We start from the raw sequence: 21,259 nt of genomic DNA, 5'->3' as shown, positions 1-21,259 counted from the left end.
AAAGGTTATTTACATATCTATTGTAAGGAATATGCCGAAAGGAAGATATGTAAGGAATATGCCGAAAGGAAGAGGGACCCCAGCTACCCACCGGAGAAAAGAGAGCCGGAGGGTAGGAGGGAAGACCCTAGGGATGCTCAGGTTTTGCCCAAAAGGGACATAAAGATGGGAAACTACAACTCCCAGAAGGCCACAGGAGAGCTCCGGGGGAGGAGAAGTAGGGTGCAGTACCAAGGAGCTCCAGAAGAGGGCCGCCAGGGAAAAGGAAAAGCTGATTCTCCCACCTGGTGGAGGAGGTGGTGGAACCGGTGGCAGGAGAAGGAAAAGCAGCCTAGCAGAGTTAATGAAGAAAAGTGTAATCAGCTGGAAAAGGGGTGGGGGGAGGAGAAAATGGACTGGGCTACTGAAGGAGAAGGGGAGAGGGAACCAGAGGCGATGGAGCAAGAGGAGGCTGAGCTGGTCTTAGAGGAACCCATGGAGCTCTTGGCTATGGCTCAGCCAGCACTGGAGGTATAGGGGAGAGGCCTGGGTCAAAGCGGGAGGAGGTCAGGAGAATAGAGACTGACCTAGAGGGTGGGACCCAAGGCTTTGAGTCCGCACAAAGTCTAGCTCCATTGAACTGTGCTGAGAGAAGTCTGGCTGTAATTGAACTGTGTTAGAAACAGCCTGACTTTATTGAGCTGTGCTGAGAGAAGCCTGGCTGTACTTGGACTGTGTTTGAAACAGCCTAGCTCCATTGAACTGTGCTGAGAGAAGCCTGGCTGTAATTGGACTGTGTTAGAAACAGCCTGACTTTATTGAGCTGGGCTGAGAGAAGCCTGGCTGTACTGGGACTGTGTTTGAAACAGCCTAGCTCCATTGAACTGTGCTGAGAGAAGCCTGGCTGTAATTGGACTGTGTTAGAAACAGCCTGACTTTATTGAGCTGGGCTGAGAGAAGCCTGGCTGTACTGGGACTGTGTTTGAAACAGCCTAGCTCCATTGAACTGTGCTGAGAGAAGCCTGGCTGTAATTGGACTGTGTTAGAAACAGCCTGACTTTATTGAGCTGTGCTGAGAGAAGCCTGGCTGTAATTGGACTGGGTTTAAAACAGCCGAGGAGCTGTTGAAGAAAAGGGGCTTGGGTTGCCAATCCCAAAGACAGGCCCAAGAAAGAAAAAGAAACACATAAAGAGGAAAACAGAGAGCTCGGTGCTGATGGTGAGGAGGCTTCACGGACTTAGCCAGGAGGAGCCTTGTTTACACTATGTGTCCACATATGTGCATAAGAGTGTAAAATACCAAGTGGGTGTGTACTTTACTACTTAAAGTACACATCCCTTATTGCATTACCACCTAAATGTGCAACTTTCATTTGTTATTTTTGACAAAATCATAAAAAATTTGTTGCTTGACAAAGGTTTTTTCAAATAGGCTGAAATATGTTGATTTCTTTGAATTCTATTTGTTAAAGTAAGTTTAAATAATGTTTACATTCTATTGGGATAGACATTGCAAGTCCCCGAACGCTGAAGCTTAAGACAGTATCTGCTAGATTTGTCAATATATACAGAAAAATATATCACTGTCTGAGTAAGCTGTGGGGATAGCAGGCTATTTTGTTCTTTACAAAGAGAGATCTATACATGGAACACTCATATAATTGGATTCCTGCTGGCAATCTGCCGGGAGTTCTCTTAGTGCAGTTCTCTTAGGCTAGATGTGACAGATTCATTAGTTAAAATTAAGTTAGCTGAGTGTTTCTAGTGGCTGTTTAGAACAGATCTAAGATTTTCCAAGGGATTATCATTTTTGCAGCTGACACAATATAACTTTAAGGAAACATATCATATTGAGGAAATATAATGTGAATATGCTTCTTTTTTTTTACGTGAAATATAAATGACTGTCATTCGTGATGCAGACCACAGTACTTGATTCGAGTATTAATAATAGCTACATGAACTAACATGATTATTATCTATAGATGTATGCAAAGTTTCAGGCACCCCTAATCAAACTATATATTCCACTGAGGGGCCTTTTTACTAAGCTGCTTTAAGCCCATTGCGTACTCACCATGCAGCAAACAGGAACTACTGCAAGGCTACCGCAGCAGCCCGGCGGTAGTTCCCACCCCCTGCATGCATTATTTTCGGTGCTACAAAAATATTTTCTATTTTTGTAGCACCAGTATTTACCCAGCAGTAATCATGCAGTGCTGTGTGCTGCCTGATTACCGCCATGTTAGTGCAGGAGCTCTTACCCCCACTTCAGTGGGTGGCGGTAAGTGCTCCCCCGTGAAATGGCCACGCGATACGTGGTTCACCTACCGCATGGCCATTTCTTTTCAAAACAAGAGACAACCTTTTACCCACGCTAGCGCAGTCCTCCTTTTACCACAGCTTACTAAAACGAACCGTGAATTCCTAATGCGTCCTTTACCATAGTGTGGCACAAATTTGCACTTAATGAACATTAGATGCTAAAAAAATAAAGCATGGTAAGTACAAACCTGTGTGCTAACTGTTGGGTGCATCCCTAGTATGATCTCATATAGCTACCACACACAAAAGAGTACTTTACAGTGCTAAATGTACAGTTGAAAATAACACAGAAGCATTTACTGGCACTCATTTTATACAAAGGAGACTCCGTGTATGCAAATCAATCTTACTTAGTTAAACACAAGTTAAATTCAGGTACTGTAGGTGTTTTCCTTTCCCTGGCGGTCTTACAATATAAACTTGTACCCACCATAATGGAGAATTAAAGAGCCCTTTTACTACTACATGCTAAAATTTGCAGGTGACACAGCTTAAGGCTGGATTTCCCACGTGCTATCTACAAATTTAGTGCTTGTTTTTTTTACGGCATTTCCACTTTTTGGGTTTTGCAGGTCATGCGCTAATATTGCCATTAGTGTGTACAATTTGCAAAAGCTTAATGCAGGAGCACTTAGGCTCATTTTCAAAGCACTTAGCCTCCCAAAGTTCCATAGAAACCTATGGAACTTAGCCTCCCAAAGTGCTTTGAAAATATGCCTCTTAGTGTCTTCTATTAAGTTATAACTTCACTAAAGATAATTGTCGGGGAGACGCCGGTACAGGTGCTATAAATATCCTTGTTCCCCGACACACATTCGCAACTGGCTTCCTTTTCAGGGTTTAAAAGAAAGTTTATTAACGCGTTTCTCTCCAGAGCACAGCCTGCACTTCCACCGATGTGTTCCCTTTGCAATATTTCAGGCAGAGTTTTGCTACAGGTTCAGGTTAGGCTTTCACCTGTGCTACAGCAGTAATTCCAGCCTCCTGATGCTAGGTAAAGCACAGTGTCTTGGCACAACACTTAGTGAAAGTATTGTCAATACTGTCCCAGCATTTCTACAGTTCAAAAGTCAGTTTCATAGTCTTTTCCCAATAAAGCTTGCAAACCCAAAAATGAAAACCTTTCTAGCACTAGGGGCTTAAATAGTGCTTTCCCCCAGGCTAGGGCAGCCTCTGCTCATTCAGTATTCCATGCACACTGTCCCTCCCACAGCTGCCATGGGCATACAGGTTTCTGGTTCGCAAAAGGTCTGTGGGTCAGCAAGCTAACAATAATAGGAACTTATCTCCACTTCCATGTTGTCTTCAGCCATATCCAGGTGTTTTTCTTCCTTCAGTGGTTCCCCGGCCTCTATTAGATCTATTTCCTCATCCTACTCCTCAGCGTTTGGGTCAACCCCTCCTGTCTCCATGGGTTCAGGCTCTTTCCCTGCCTTTCTATTTCCTCCTCCCAGCCTGTCTAGTCCTCCAACCCCTCCCTTAGATCTCCCCCATTCTCATATGGGCAGCTGTGGGCTTGGGTGATCTAAACACCTCCCCTTCTGGTGTGGTCCTGATTTATTGCAGCACCCAGACCCCACCTCCCCACAGTAATGGAGATTGCAATTGTAGATGATGTGATGAACTCCAGTGTAAGCAGTGGAGTTCTTATTTATCCATGGCAGGCCAAGAGAGTGCTACCAGAAGTCACATAATGGTAACAGTGAACATTCTAGAGGTTAATTCTATAAGAAGCTGCCTAGGTTTGGGTGGTCACTATGCATAAAAATGCCAATATTCTAGATATTTATGTGCATATGAGGACATATAAGTACATGAATGACAAAAATCTGGCTGAGCACCATTCTGTTAGGAGGCGTCAATCTTAGAAGGCCTTTTCTTTGGAGGAGGGCAGAACATCGCCAGAGTTTGGGCAGAGCATGGGCAGGGTGCACACTTACACATACAGTGGCAGATATTCAAATGGAATATGCTGGAAATGGCTGCCGAAGGGTTAAAAAGCTTGATTGCGTTTATCCGGTCATTTTCAGCAGCACTTAACTGGTTATCTCCACTGAAAATGACCAGTTAGCACTGAATTCAAAAGTGGCTAACTCATGGCTATTCCAGTGGCGGAGTCGGGTTAAGTGCTAATATTGAACTCCTCACCGCATACATAAACCTCTTAAATAGGACTGCATAAATAGCAGTCCTAACTTTAAGCGGTTTGGCTTATGTAGTAGTCAAGGGCTGAATATTGACAATTGGCTATGTATTAGCCAGCTCAACCCCCCCACCCCCACCCCCCAGATATTCAATGTTGATGCCCGGAGAGGGCCCGGCATTGAATAACCAGGAATAACACAGTCGGTGGGCAGCAAATTCCTCACCACCGCTGGCTGAATATCAGGGTGGAGGGGGGAAGGGAATAATAGAATACTATTATTTACACACATACTTCCCCTATCTAGCTGCGTCTTTACACCAGCTGTATGGCTTATGCATATATCTGACAGGTTAGGATAGTGTTCTACTAAGAAAAGTAGGTGTCTTCTTAATAGAATAGGCTCTAAGTAGGTGTTTTATTGGCACCTAAAAACAGGTGACATCATAAAATTACCCTCTATGTGTATGTATTATGATACATATGGATCTAATTTACTAAAAGTGTGCTAAGCTCATGAAAGTGTTAATGTATGCTAAACACAGTTTAATGAATATTACTATGCTTTAATTCATGCCAACATTTGCATTAACACACAGTACATTTAATTTAATTACATCATTTATAATCCCTCAAACCCTGGCTATTCGGAGAAATCTTCTCTCTTTAGCTCTTTTGTTGTTGTTGTTCTCTTTTTTTCCTTCCTTTGTTTTATATTTTTTTTTTAAATTTATCTTGCAAACCGCTTTGATGGAATATTTCAAATCGTGATATAGCAAGTGTTTGTAAATAAATAAATACAAAAAAGTTTTGATATGATGTTCAAATGGTAAAATAAATATTTACCAGAAAACATTTAAAAATGCAAGTCCATAATGGAATAAATAAATAAACGTGTTTTGATATTTGAAAATATACCAATACAAATGTTTAGAAAGAGGACACTGAGCAAACGTCATAGCTGTTCTGAGATAAACATTTCCACCAATCAGAAATACACTCTGCAAAATGTGTAACGTATTGGTCCCTGCATCAAGAAAATGCATATATACCTGAACATGGAGGAAGGTTTCTCAGTATGACCTGTCATATATTTTTGGAGGGAGCCCAATTTCAGTGTACCAGAGACAGAGCTCCTGGTTCTCCTGTGCATATGGCACAGGAGAGAAATTTTCAAACACCACCACCACCTGCAACCACACAATGTCTCCATGAGGGCACGGAAATCAATTAGAGGCAGCCTGGCAAGGTAAGTGTAGAACAGTGCCTCCCAGGATCACAGCACCACTCATGTGCAAGAACTATACTTAGGGTCCCAGAAAGCAACAAGGCAAACGATCTGCAAAATCCAACGTGGAAAACAAACCAGCAGATCAGTATAATATCCAAAAAGACTTTATTGAGGATACCGTGTATGAAACAAATGCCCGACACAGGCCGTGTTTTGCCCAACAATAGGGCTGCGTCAGGGGCTAGTCTGTATCTTTCGTTAGCAGGCTATTCATTGTCTATCTGGCGTCATCCAGGATATTCTATTTTATGCTGCTCATGCTGTTTTTTTATGAAGAAGGTTCCTTATATCCTTGTTTTGACATATAATTTGATACCGATCTTATTTAAAATGATACAGACTAGCCCCTGACGCAGCCCTATTGTTGGGCGAAACACGGCCTGTGTCGGGCATTTGTTTCATACACGGTATCCTCAATAAAGTCTTTTTGGATATTATACTGATCTGCTGGTTTGTTTTCCACCAAGAACTATACTTAGGCAGGGTCACATACAGTGAGGCAGCTTTGTTGTTGCAATACATGTTATCAATTTTTCATAAGAAAGAATAACAAAACATTGGTGAAATCAGAATGTCCAGAATATCCAATGACAAGTAATTATGGGGCCCCCTACACTAACCTTTCAATGCATAGAAACTCTGAGATAGGTCATTTTTCTGGGTAAATGAATATTTTTTGTAGTCTGTGCTTTGGTGATTTAAAGAAAAGAGGAAAGGTAGATTTATTGATAAAAACAGAATTTTTTTAAAAAGCAAACTTTATTAACTAGTCTATCTACCCTTTTCCCCATAGTTTTAAAAACTTGAACCACAGCATACAGCATTGACAGATAGCCTCTAGAAGGCACAGCAGACACTGTTTCAGTCTCTAGCCCAGCCCAACCTCCCCAACTCCCACCCACCTCTAGCACATTTCTTCATTTATAGTCTGAACTTATAGTCAGTTATTCTACTTAGGATAACAAGAAGGGAGTTTTCATTAGAGTTATAATTATATTTAATTACTTTCTGAGAAGCAAACACTAAATAAATCATTCAGTATATCATAGTACACGTTGCTGCATTGAAAGAATCCTGTTGTACCGACAATCATCGCCCTCGTCGGACATCAATGAGTTTAAAGAAGTAACATCGTCGTGCGTGCTTCCCAGATTGCTGGATACCAAACTGATGGCAAGCACACAGCCTTTTAAGGAAATCATTAACAACACATCCCTTGCAGAACTGGAGTCGCGTTTAAAAGAAACACCATTCAAACCTCCTACAGTTGAAAGTGCAGAAGGGTTTCCAAGTTACGACACGGCTTCTGAACAGCTTCATGAAGCGGGCTACGATGCATACATCACAGGACTCTGCTTCATCTCCATGGCAAACTTCCTAGGTTCCTTCCTCAACCCTCCCAAGCTCAATGTCTCTGCTCGATCAAAACTCATTGAACCTTTTTATAACAAGTTATTTCTTATAAGGGTTATGGACATACCATATCTCAATCTACAAGGGCCAGACTTCCAACCAAAACAAGATCATGTCCTTCATGTTACCTTTCCAAGAGAGTGGAAGACAAGTGATCTGTATCAGCTTTTCAGTGCATTTGGTAACATTCAAGTATCCTGGATTGATGATCCATCAGTGTTTGTGTCACTTAGCCAGCCTGAACAAGTTCAAATAGCCGTCAACACCAGCAAGTATTCGGAAAGCTATTGGATTCAAACCTACGCGGAGTATGTGGAGAAGAAGTATGAACAGAAACAGCCAAAGAGAAAATGGTCTGAGAACAGCTGGAAAGAAATAGAGAGGGAGAGCATCTCAGCATCTGGAATTTCCCTCAGACTGGCCTCTCTCGGAAAGCCAACTACAGAACTGCCACAAACTACCTACAGTCCATCCTGATATGTCCATGGACCTTTTTAGTCTCTAACTCCCTTTCCCTTTTTCTTCTTCCCAGTTCCTTCTATCCTATTTTATGTAATTGTATATCCACTGGTTTGGCGATCGCCTTATCGGTACATTGTAAGCCACTTTGAGTCCGCATGCAAGTGGAAAAATGGGGTATAAATGTGCATAAATAAATATAATATTTATATTAATCGAATACTTTAAGAAGTTTAAACAACATAATGCAACAAGAAGGGTGCTATCTAGTCTTTTGCACTGAGTGTCACATGCATGATTATGTCCCAGCATGTTTAATGGGAGAACAGAGTAAAGGATTCATTTATCCCCGTCAACTTCACAGCAGCTTGTAGATGCTAGGAAAAAATACAGTTTGAAGTGTCTATATACAAATGCTAGAAGCCTAAAAAGTAAGATGGGAGAGTTGGAATATATAGCACTAAATGAAGAGGTAGATATAACAGGCAGCTCACAGACTTGGTAGAAGGAGGACAATCAATGGGACACTGTGTTATCAGGATACAAATGATATCACAATGACAGGGCACTGAAAGAACTCTTCCACCTATTGTACCCAGTGAGACCCAGCACCGGCACCCACTCTCCCAACACCAGCAAACAATCCTCATACAAACGGCAATAACAGACTATACAGTCTTTCTCAGCACCAGCACACAGTCCTCATACAAACAGCAGCAACACAAAGCACAGTGACAAACTGGGAGTGGACAAACAGAGGAACAATGAGAGACAGAAGACAAGCAGGTAGGGGGTTTTAATGGGAGATGTGGGGATTAGAGACAGTGAGGGCTTGGTAGGGGAAAGCGGCCGAGATAAAGAGCAAGGGATGGGTGTGGCTGGGGGGCTGTCAGCCCTGAACAAGGACTTGAGGAGGTGAGACAGAGAGGAGGCAAGGCAGGAAACGTGAGGGTCAAAATGTTCAGACAGGGTCAAAGAAGCAAAGTTACAGGCACTCAGCAAACCCCAAAATTCCATCTCTTCACTCTCAAACTCAGCAAAATCACAAATGGGTCTAAGGACAAGTTTGGTCTTGAGCTAGTCACTTTTAAAGCAGGTGTAATTCACAGCCTTTTTCTTTCCAGCACAAGGAAATTGTTTTGATATGCGTTATCACAAAGAAAGTATATTACGTAACACTGCCCGTCTCACGTCCACAACATGCCCCAAAAACACTCACTCTCAAAATGTTTTTATTTTGGCAAATATCAGTCTTAAATGTTTTAAACCCATTTATTCTATAGTTTCAACATTTCCCTGTGAGAATCACATCCATTTGGCCCTTGTGCCATTTTTTGCATGTTCTTTTCTTTTGAAAATGAGCCCAACAGTGTGTCATGAACATCATCATAAAATACAGTTTTACAAGTGACTATGAGGCCCTTTTTACTAAATCTTAGCCCATGTTAACGGACATTAGTGCATGCTAAATGCCATGTGCCATATCTTATACCTATGGGCCAGGTGGCACTTAGTGTGTGTTGAAGCCACAACTGCAAAGGTGAGGAAAAGAAGTCCCAAAACAAGCAGTGTGGTGCTGAAGTTTATTAACTGGTAACAAAGACCCGACATGAGTCGTGTTTCGGCCATAAGGCCTGCCTCAGGAGTCTGTACCAACACTTCCTCAATTATAATTGAGATGTAAGGTGAAACATCAAAAGCTGCACTATAGAACAAGAGATAAATATCAATTTGTACACGAGGTTCTAAGCTGATTCGAAAAGTGACTGTAGAAGATCTGGAATGGCACAGCCAAGCTTATTCTTCCCTGTACTTGTAACATAGGGGCCCTTTTACTAAGCTGCGGTAGGCTCTATGCGCGTGCGGCACACGCCAAAATGAGACAACCGCCAGACCAGCACACCCTCCTGGTGGTAATTTCAGATTTAGTGTGCACCCATAACGCCTGGATGAATTACTTATTTATGTCCTCCTACACGCACTGGTTCTGGAGATAATTGGCACTTGGTGCATGCCAATCGGTCACCGCGCATGTAGTACGTGAGCCTTTACCGCTAGATCAATGGGTGGCATTAAGGGCTCAGGTAGGTATTGGGCGCATACTGGTTTTATTTTTACCGCAGGCCCTTTTCCCATTAAAAAAAACCCACATTTTTTGTAGATGCAGTTAAAACTGGCCTGGCGCGAGCCCAATACACATGCCTACACTACCGCAAGCCACTTTTTACTGCAGCTCAGTAAAAGGAACACGTAGTGCATATTAACAGCCATAGTATGTGCTATGCTTTAGTGGAAGGACCCCTATATTAGGTATTCCACATGCTGTTTTACACACTACACCTTTGTCTATTTATATAATCTAAAATTTCTTACTTAATTTCATGTTGTCTTAGAAGCTGTATTATCTATTTTCCCTGCACTCTGTATTTACAGTATATGTGTGTTCAGCCGTGTGCTTTATTTTTCTAATAGATTGCTTTTTTGTGTGCTTATAAGCTCCCAATGGGTCATACCAGTGAAATAAAACTTTAGTCTTTGAGATTTGTTTTCAGCAGTGGTTCCAGGAGAAATGCCAGCAGTACTCTGATTCATACTCTGATTACAACACTGCCCATTCAATTTATGTGGAGCTGCTTGCAGAGGGTTCTTTTTTTAATGAACAAACTCAAATAAAAACTGTAATAAGGCTGTGCAAAGAAAGAGTCCACAAAAATCTAGATTTTGTCATCTAGTACTGCCTAACAATTAAATGGTAATAATTCAGCTTTCCAAAGACTGCTGTCCAATGTGGACTGTTTTTAAAATTTTTTTAATCCAGTCCAAATTCTGTATTTCAAAAATGTGCAAAATTGCAAACTGTGAATTAAGAAGAATTCGTTTTCTAGTTATTCTGGGAGCACTTACTGAGCATGGTGAATGATGCTCAACAATTCAATTATGAATTCATTAATAGGAAGAAATATTAACTGCCGGATTCTATATATCATGCCTGTGCGAAAATCCTAGCGTATTTTATAACAATGCGTGTAACTTAATTGACTTAACAAAACAATCAACACTTTTAACAGCACTTAACAAGCAATAATGAGCATTAATTGGCAATAGTTACAATTTCTGCACATAACTCACTAAGCATATTTGTAACACAGAGCGCCTAAATTGTAATATGTGGAGCCAAAAAGGGACATGGTTATGGGTTAGAAATGGGTGTTTTGTAGGTTTTCCAAAATTTACGCACACTGTTTTAGAATATGACACTCTGCGCCTAAATATATGTGCCGGTATTTGCGCCACATTTCCCTTAGTGTAAATGGATGCGCGTATTTATAGGCACTGGGGTATCAACTAAGCATATTCTATATACCGCACCTTGAAAATGACGTACGACCACCTAAACTTCCGGAAATCACTAAAAACCAACCTGTTTAAAAAGGCATACCCTACCGATCCAACTTAAATGCCTAATCTTTGCAACACAAATTAAAGCACGTACTACTTACTACTACTTATCTATAGTGCTACTAGTCATACGCAGCGCTGTACATTTGAACATGAAGAGACAGTCCATGCTCAACAGAGCTTACAATCTAATTAGGACAGACAAACAGGACAAACAAGAGATAAGGGAATATATGGACGTAATGGACATAACACAACTCTTCCGCTCTCCAATTCCCTAATGTGGCTGTGCCACATGAGCTTGAGCTTATCACAACATCACCCTGTATTTGTTCTCACCGGAGCCTGCAAGGGCCTCTCCGGTACTATGTAAGCCACATTGAGCCTACAAATAGGTGGGAAAATGTGGGATACAAATGTAACAAATAAAATAAATCAAGGTACCACTTTTAAAATACACTTAGGCAGAAATGTATTCCACATGGATTTTTTAGGTGCTATATGTAGAATCTAGCCCTCAGGGGGTAATTCTAAAAATGATGCTCAAAAAATGGGCACCGGAAAAGATCATCACTAAGTGCTATTCTATAAAGGGTATGCACCCTTTATTGAATAACTAGCCGTTAAGCCCATAAAAACGGGTGAGTATTGCAGCCCTCCTCTCTCCCCTGGCCTCACCCAGTCCACTGATCCTCCATGGCCTCTCTCCCTTGCCCTCCCCCCATGACCAGCTACCCTCATCGCCGCTGCTCCCTCCCCCCTCCATGCCGGGCCCCCTGCAGTGACCTGACAGCGCCTCTCACCTCCGTGTGAAAGCGCTACAGGCAGCAGCAGATCGCTCTTTTGCTGCCTGCAGTGCTTCCACACGGAGGTGAGAGTCGCTGTCAGGTCAGTGCAGGGGGCCCGATACAGAGGGGGCGGGAGCAGCGGCAGGGATGGGGGGGAGGGTGGAGGTTGTTTCGCGCAATGTTCCTTTCCAGGCGGCAGTGGCGGCGTCCGACAATTCGACTCCGTTTCCCTCTCTGTTCCACCCTCTGACGTCATGACGTCTTGATGCGAGGGCGGGACAGAGAGGGAAGTCTGTACTGCGCATTTGCAAGTGAGTACGGTCACTTGCCGTTTATATGTTTAATGCTTAGTGCTGATTCTCTGGATGCCAGATTTACACCTGCTGAAACCTGGTGTAAATCCTGGCACCCATGTTGGGTCCACTGAGCCATTATTCTATAACACTGTGTGTAACTTTATGGAGCACCCCTGACCCACTCATGCCATACCCTCTTTTGGGCTGCACGCTATGGGATATTTAGGTGCCCAGCATTATAGAATAGTGCACAGCCAGATATGTTCAAATCCTAATCAGCGCCAATTAATGTCAATAATTGGCTGATAGCATCCAATTATTGATGTTTAACAGCTCATTATCTAATTAAGTTGTGTACGTTACTCAGGAGTGCACCCAAATTGGGGCTCCCAAATCTGGGCACCATATATAGAATCCAGGGATAGATATATTCACATTTGTCTTTGTTCTGAGCAGAGACAACAGATTCCTCAGCATATGATTGCACAGAGTACATATTCATTTATCTGCAGATAGGAATGTACTGATAAGATACAGAGTGATATTAAACAATGACCATAACCATAGTTGTTAATTACCTTTTTTTTGCATTTGGGCAGAAGATAAGCACCTTAATACATTCAACCCTATTCCTTCTCTCTATCAACTTAATATCAAAATATAAGGACATAAGAGCTTCTTAACTACTATCGCACAAAGCTCTGTCAGTCCAAAAAATTACAGCCTGCTGTAGAAGTCCTGACTACTAGTTAGCATTGGTACAAATGCCCCCCCCCCCCTCTCTTTTCAATATATCACTGAATGTGATTTAGTTTTAAATATTTATTGTTTTGTTGATCTTTAGAACACCCAAGTCATAACTACCTTTCTCACTGAAACACAGAATGCAGCATGTATGTGAGAGACTCACTTAAAAAAAGGTCCCAGTCCCCTTGAGCTTATGAAGAACAGAGTGTTAATCTAATCAAGTTCTGGTGTTTTCCTTTCCTGGAGGCAGCAAAACCAAAGCAGAGGAAGAAGTGCATTCCTTTAAACCATGCCGGTGGAACTCATTAAAGATGCTGGACTTCCTCTGCCTCTACTAGCAGTGACAGGATACCTTCCTTGAGCCAGTGGCGTAGCCATAGGTGGGCCAGGGCCCACCCTATTTGGACTCTGGCCCACCCAAAATTGTGCACTCTTGCTATGGCTTGCAGAGGTCCTCAAACCCCATCAGCTGAAGATTTCCTCCTTCTCAGGCAGCCAGTTCTCTTTCAAAGGGCAGCTGACAGCACTTGCCTGGAGCTGAAACCAACACCAGTCCCTCTTTACATGCTTAGTTTTCATGCATGCACTGCCTGCTGGCCGTGGCATCAGGTCAAGGAAAGTGCTGCTGGCTTGTTTGGAAGAGTGCTGACTGTCTGAGCAGGAGGAAATCTTCATCTGGCGGGGTTTGTAGATCCCCTCCTGCTCAGGTATTTAATATTGTGGGCTTGCAGGTGGAAGGAGGGATGAAGAGCAGAGGGGGGCTAGAGACGGGGGGACGGGGGGGGGGGGTAGGGCATGAATTCATAGGCGCCCCGTATAAGAGGCTTGGACAGGCTAAGCCTCCCCTGCTGTGCTCTGAGGGGTTTAAATTGTTGATTTACCTCCATCCTCACAGCAGGAGCTGCAGTGAAAGCCCTCTAGCCTTGTGTAACCAATTGTAGAAATTGGTTTATGGTTTGTTTACCTTACTGCTGGGAGAGCAGGGAGAGGAGGGGGGGGGGGGTTGGCTGGGTTGCCAGGGAGATATTTAAGGAGGATGACTTCCTGACCTGCACTGAGAACAGATAGCAGCAGAATCGGACAACCAGACAACAAAGGTACAAAAGATCATTTTATTTCCATTATAGTGTTTGGAATATGTCCACTTTGAGAATCAGGTGCTCAACATTAAAAGTTTATATTTATTTACTTATTTATGGCATTTTATCCCACATTAAACATGAATTAGGGTGTTTTGTGGCTCTACATGAGAATTGTGATGATATGATCCCTTGTTTCATATTGTTGACAGTCTGCATGTTCCGTATGGGTGGTATATTGGTGTATTAGGTTCTGCCCAGTGTAATATTTATGGTACAGTAAGGTTGTGAGTGTGTTACATAAGTACATAAGTAGTGCCATACTGGGAAAGACCAAAGGTCCATCTAGCCCAGCATCCTGTCACCGACAGTGGCCAATCCAGGTCAAGGGCACCTGGCACGCTCCCCAAACGTAAAAACATTCCAGACAAGTTATACCTAAAAATGCGGAATTTTTCCAAGTCCATTTAATAGCGGTCTATGGACTTGTCCTTTAGGAATCTATCTAACCCCTTTTTAAACTCCGTCAAGCTAACCGCCCGTACCACGTTCTCCGGCAACGAATTCCAGAGTCTAATTACACGTTGGGTGAAGAAAAATTTTCTCCGATTCGTTTTAAATTTACCACACTGTAGCTTCAAGTCATGCCCTCTAGTCCTAGTATTTTTGGATAGCGTGAACAGTCACTTCACATCCACCCGATCCATTCCACTCATTATTTTATACACTTCTATCATATCTCCCCTCAGCCGTCTCTTCTCCAAGCTGAAAAGCCCTAGCCTTCTCAGCCTCTCTTCATAGGAAAGTCGTCCCATCCCCACTATCATTTTCGTCGCCCTTCGCTGTACCTTTTCCAATTCTACTATATCTTTTTTGAGATACGGAGACCAGTACTGAACACAATACTCCAGGTGCGGTCGCACCATGGAGCGATACAACGGCATTATAACATCCGCACACCTGGACTCCATACCCTTCCTAATAACACCCAACATTCTATTCGCTTTCCTAGCCGCAGCAGCACACTGAGCAGAAGGTTTCAGCGTATCATCGACGACGACACCCAGATCCCTTTCTTGATCCGTAACTCCTAACGCGGAACCTTGCAAGACGTAGCTATAATTCGGGTTCCTCTTACCCACATGCATCACTTTGCACTTGTCAACATTGAACTTCATCTGCCACTTGCACGCCCATTCTCCCAGTCTCGCAAGGTCCTCCTGTAATCGTTCACATTCCTCCTGCGACTTGACGACCCTGAATAATTTTGTATCATCGGCGAATTTAATTACCTCACTAGTTATTCCCATCTCTAGGTCATTTATAAATACATTAAAAAGCAACGGACCCAGCACAGACCCCTGCGGGACCCCACTAACTACCCTCTTCCACTGAGAATACTGGCCACGCAATCCTACTCTCTGCTTCCTATCTTTCAACCAGTTCTTAATCCATAATAATACCCTACCTCCGATTCCATGACTCTGCAATTTCTTCAGGAGTCTTTCGTGCGGCACTTTGTCAAACGCCTTCTGAAAATCCAGATATACAATATCAACCGGCTCCCCATTGTCCACATGTTTGCTTACCCCCTCAAAAAAATGCATTAGATTGGTGAGGCAAGACTTCCCTTCACTAAATCCGTGCTGACTTTGTCTCATCAGTCCATGTTTTTGTATATGCTCTGCAATTTTATTCTTAATAATAGCCTCCACCATCTTGCCCGGCACCGATGTCAGACTCACCGGTCTATAATTTCCCGGATCTCCTCTGGAACAAAGTTGTGCATAGTGTTTTGCAGTTGAGCGATTGTGCTTAGAATATGCTTTGAGCAACCACTTTATTCTTTGACATATGATACATATCTAATATCTAAATTTAATAAAAGGTATTAATTGTGACTTTTATTTTTATTTATTTATTTTTTTCTGTGTTATCAGACAATTATGGATTTAAGCTCCACCCCTGGCCCCACCCAAAACCCCGCCCCCTTTAGCCTCCCCAAACAGTTGGGCCACCGACCGCCTATGCATGAATTCCATGCCCACCCACTTTGGACTCAGGCCCACCCAAAACTGGCTGTCTGGCTACGCCCCTGCCTTGAGCTGTTCTGGGATGTTGCTAATGTATAGAGTGTGTCAACTGAGAGTGATAGGAGTGTTGAAATGAACCAAGAAAAAATTGCAGGTGAGGATTTGTGTATTAACAACTCCCAGCAGAAGCCTTTGATTCCCTGGGACTCAGCAAACCAGAGGATTTCCAAAACAGAAAACAGGGTTGAAGACAGTTCCACAGAACTTCAAGGAAAAGTATTTGCCTGCAGTCACAGACAAATGGCTCCTCTGGGTCCAGTATTGAGCCACACCTTGCCTGAAACCCAGAACAGAATCAAGAAGCTTTCAAAGGAAAAATCCACACCACTAACCAACAGTAGCCTGTACAGATTTCACTCAGTGCCTGGGAGTAGGAAGGAACTGATTCTGGGACTGGCAGCTACTGTATGGTGAGAGATACGGACCTTGCAGGGCCCAAATAAAAGGTTATTTTCAGCAGTTCTATAAAATAGGTGGTAACATTTCAGCACCAACTATACACATAAATGATTAGAATAATGGCATATAAGTGCATATGTGTGCACTTATATACATAAATGCCAAACACACCTAAGTGCTATTCTGCACATATGCACATATTTTACATAGCATGTATTTTACAGGTAGGCACTTATGCATGTAACTTATAGAATTCTATTATCTCCAGCATATAGATGCTCACATTAATATGGCATTAAGGGCCAGATTCTATATATGGTGCCTGAAAAATCCTCACGGTAAAAATATGCCTAGGCATATTCCCCAAAGTGCATCCAAATTTTTATAGAATGGGCTTAAATTTCCACACATTATATAGAATATGCTGCACGCCTGTGTATTCCATTTAGGCCACGTTTTACTTGGCGTAAATACTGGCGCATAGATTTAGGTGTAGAGGGCCATATTCTATAACAGTACGTGTAAATTTTGGAACACTCAGGAAACATCCATTTCCCCACTCATAACCACGCCCTTTTTTGTCTGCACGCACTAGAATTTAGGTGCTCTGCGTTACAGAATACACTTAGGGCCCTGTTTACTAAGGTGCGTTAGCATTTTTAATGCTCCCACAATTAGCGCGCATGCTGAGTAGGTGCCTATAGGGATATTGTAGATGCATACACTGTTAACGTGCATACATGGTCAATGCGCATTAAAAATGCTAATGCGCCTATAACGCGACTTAGTAAACAGGGCCTTTAGTGAGTTGTACGTGTAAATTCTAATTATTGCCAATTAGTGCTTATTATTGCTTACTAGTAAAAAAAGCCCGTTTCAGTTTTTAAGGAAACGGGCGCTAGCAAGGTTTTCCTCGTAGTGTGTATGTTTGAGAGAGTGTGTGTGTGTGAGAGTGACTGTGTGGGAGAGAGAGAGTGACTGTGCGAGTGTGTGTGTGTGTCAGAGAGAGAGTGAAATTGGGTGTGATTGTGACTGTGAGAGTGTGTGTGTGTCAGAATGACAGTGTGTGTGAGTGCATATGTGAGACACAGCGAGACCGAGAGTTTGCTGAACCCCCTTCTTCTCCTCCCTTCTACCCCTGTCTGAGTTCCTGAAACCCCTCCCACTTCTTCACATGTGAGTTCCATGACCCCCCTGCCACTTCTTCCCATCCCCCCTCCCCTTCCCACTCTGCCTCTCCCTCCCTCTCCGAGTTCCAGGATCCCCCTCCCCCTCCTCCTCCCCTTCCAGTTCCAGGACCTGCCCCTACCCTTCCAGTTGATTTCCAGGAATCCCCTTCCCCCGTGTCATTTCAGGCCCCCCTCTGTAGTTTCTTGACCCCCCTTTCCCCCCGTGTCGGTCATGACCCCCCTTCCCCCCCCTGTCATTTCAGGACCACCCTCCCCACCTCCTGCACGTTTTTAACTCCCGCACGTTTCACACAGCCTCTTCTTTCGCTTCTGTTTTAGCTGTTCTTGTGGTCCCGCCCTCAAAGGCGGGACCACACGAACAGCCAAAACAGAAGCGAAAGAAGGACCCCCTTCACCCCCCCCGTGTCATTCATGACCCCCCCTTCCCTCCCCTGTCGTTTCAGGACCCCCCTCCCCACCTCCTGCACGTTTTTACCTCCTGCACTGTAGGGACGCCGCTTCACACAGCCTCTTCTTTCTCTTCTGTTTCAGCTGTTCTTGTGGTCCCTTGAGGCTGTGTGATGCAGATGACGTCACTGATCTACTGCCGGAATCAGACCACGGAGCCACGGTCCCAGGCACAGACCGAACGTTGGAGGTGAAAATTATTTTATAGGAAGTGCTGTTATCAGTGCTAATTAGCTTGTTAAGTCAATTAAGTTACATGCATGTTTATAGAATATGCTTGGATTTCAGCGCAGAATGCTAGGTGTGATACATGGAATCCGTGGTAAATGCTGTAGAGGTCCTGAACATATATGTACATATTTGACCTATTCCACTAATTCTCTAAAGGAAGATAGGTCCCCTACTTTCTTATATAGAATAGGCACCACATAGGTGCCCTCTGTGTGCCAAAATATAGGCACACAGTTATAAAATGACCCCATGGAGAGTTAAAGATTCATCCACAGTTTATCAGGTATAAGTCCCAGAGGGTTCATCCAAGACACAAACTCTAGAAACTTGAAGGTGTGAGGGACCCGTCTCCAGCAATGAAGAAGCAGCCACAGGACAGGTAAAGTAGGCTTGGAATTATATGTATAAGCAGGCATGTATGGTTTGGGAGGGGATGGGATAGGGGGAAAGAGTTCAGCCCACCAGCCTTGTAATTGATGAACCATAAATGCCTTTTAAGACAAACAGCTGGTGGTGGCAACTTTTCTATGCTGGGAGGCAAGGCTGGATGGTCATGATATTTATTTATTTATTTATTTATTTGGATTTTGTTCACAACTTTTTCAGTACTAGTTCAAGGTGAGTTACATTCAGGCACACTGGGTATTTCCCTGACCCTGGAGGCTCACAATCTAAGTTTGTACCTGAGGCAATGGAGGCTTAAGTGACTTGCCCAAGATCACAAGAAGCAGCAGAGGGATTTGAACCAGTCATCTCTGGATCTCAAGACAGGTGCTCTAACCACTAGGCCTCTGGAATTCATTGCCAGAGAATGTAGTAAAAGCAGTTAGCTTAGCAGGGTTTAAAAAAAAGGTTTGGATAGCTTCCTAAAAGAAAAGTCCATAAGCCACTATTAAAATGGACTTGGGAAAAATCCACTGCTTATTTCTAGGATATGCAGCATAAAATGTATTGTACTGTTTTGGGATCTTGCCAGGTACTTGTGACCTGGATAGGCCACTGTTGGATTTAGGATGCTGGGCTTGATGGACCTTCAGTCTGTCAATACTTATGTACTTATGTAAGATTTATAATAAATAGCTGATCTTTTTTTTTTACCTGCAGCAGGAGAAACAGCTGCCAGGGAATATTTAGTATGATTTAGAAGATGATAATGAGCAGCATTTAAATTAGTTTTCTAAATGAATAGAACGTCTAGGGAAATTCTATTAACGTGAGACCAAAATTTACTTATCTGAAAAGGGTTGTTTAATCTTTTTATATTTAGGGGAATTATTTTTAATTTGTTAGCCATAAGAGGTCTAAAGGAAAAAAGATCCTCAGGGTGTGTAAGAAAGTATCCGTAAAAAAGGACATTTTCAGTGCAATTAAAAACATCATATAGATATGCAATCTAATACATTAGAATAAGAGAACAATCTGCTCATATGAAAGAAAGTGAACTATATAAGAACTAGAAAACCATGTAAGTGGCAAAGCAGAAAAAAGCAGCAGACATCATCTCAATGAGATATAACAAAAACAAAACCTTATGTATAATAACCTTTTTTAACATTTTCTTTTCTTTTAGTTACAATTTCCTTTGGTATTTCACTGTATTTTCCTCTTCAAAGTACTATCTTTGATTGTAAATTAAAAGCAACAATAACATTAAAAAAACATTGTCAGATCAGAATAGTAGAGATAAGATATAAAAATTAAAACTAATATTATGAGAACGTCAAAAGAGTATGCAAAATAACATTCATGTAATAAAATGTGAAGTTAAGCAAAACCAGCATAATAACATCTGAGAAGGAGAAACCAAAAATTAGAGGTTACCAGAAAAATATCAATTATCATTCATCAAATTATCAAACCAAAATAAGGTTTATATTTAAATACTGAAGTAGCAACTATTCTTCATTAAGACAAGAATACAATGATCAAATGACAAGAAGACTACCTGATGGAGGAAATTTAAGAAGAAGAATAGAGGTTCCAGTTGAGAAGGTAAACTCTGCCGAGATTACCAAATTCTAGAAGATACAGAAACGTGCATAAGAGAATGCATCAAGTGCAGAAATATTAATAGTTGGATCCATGTCCATAAAACCCAACTGTTCCATGTGTTGCAGTAAAGCATCTGGAACCTCGAAGGATTTAATGATGTTGTTAATAGTGACTTTCATAGTTGTGGGAAAAAAGAGGCCATACTATGTGCTGAGCCAATGCCTCATTGCGATGAATTGCTTGCGTCCTCGTATAGTCCTTTTATGTAAGTCAGCAACAATTTTAACAGGGCTTTAGCCTTCGAATTTTAACAGATCTTTAGCCTTGACTAGTTGCAAAATTTGAAATGCGTGTTGGTATCTTAATGATTTAGCCACAATTGCTCTGAGAAATTTCACATTCTAAGGAATAAAACAAGGGCGCCCTATGAGCTCTTTCAAGTTCTAGAAGAGTGGGGGATAAAACCACGGTTTCCAGAAAATGGAACACAACTAATCTTGAGTAAAACCAGTGTTTATTAAAAATCAAAGTGACTCAACAAAACGTATTTTGGCCAAGAGGGCCTGCATCAGGAGTCTGTGTGCAAGTGTCGAAAAGTAAAGTCTTGAGGACCACAGGGAAAACCGAAATGGTCTTTAGAAAGACCGCTGTGTGTTAGCACTGCTAGATATTAAGACTAAGTGCCTTATACAAGTTCTAGCAGCTGATAAGTTTTCAAACGGAGAAATTTTGGAATCCAATTTTCCAGAAATTGAATCATGTTAGATCATTCACTTTTTTCTGGTAGACCTAAGATTTGAAAGTTGCATCTTCTGGACTGATTGTTTGGCCCTTCAAGGTCATGTTTCAGTTGCATGGATTTGTGCAATTTCAGAATGGCCTGTAGCTGTTGACAGTAATGCACATCAATCCTGTTTTCTACCATATCCATTCTTGAAAGAGAAAGTTGAATTATTGTTTAGTATTAAGTGTCTTCCTTTAGATCAGA

General features: G+C 42.3%; 2 protein-coding genes across 2 annotated transcripts in view; one reads left to right on the top strand and one right to left on the bottom strand.

Moving 5' to 3' along the window:
- The window catches only part of LOC115461901 (poly(A)-specific ribonuclease PARN-like), a 37,872-nt gene extending 30,244 nt beyond the window's left edge, over positions 1–7,628 (top strand). Inside the window, exon 5 of the mRNA XM_030191957.1 lies at positions 6,778–7,628. Within this exon, the coding sequence (XP_030047817.1) occupies positions 6,778–7,628 (851 nt within the window). The remainder of the gene's footprint in view (positions 1–6,777) is intronic.
- Positions 1–21,259, bottom strand: part of PRR16 (proline rich 16) — a 641,551-nt gene that overhangs the window by 204,299 nt on the left and 415,993 nt on the right. The window lies entirely within an intron of this gene.

The sequence above is a fragment of the Microcaecilia unicolor genome, chromosome 2 (assembly GCF_901765095.1).
Source record: "Microcaecilia unicolor chromosome 2, aMicUni1.1, whole genome shotgun sequence".
NCBI classification, from domain to species: domain Eukaryota; kingdom Metazoa; phylum Chordata; class Amphibia; order Gymnophiona; family Siphonopidae; genus Microcaecilia; species Microcaecilia unicolor.
Note: the sequence above shows the minus strand (reverse complement) of the source record. Positions and strands in the feature narration are given on the sequence as shown.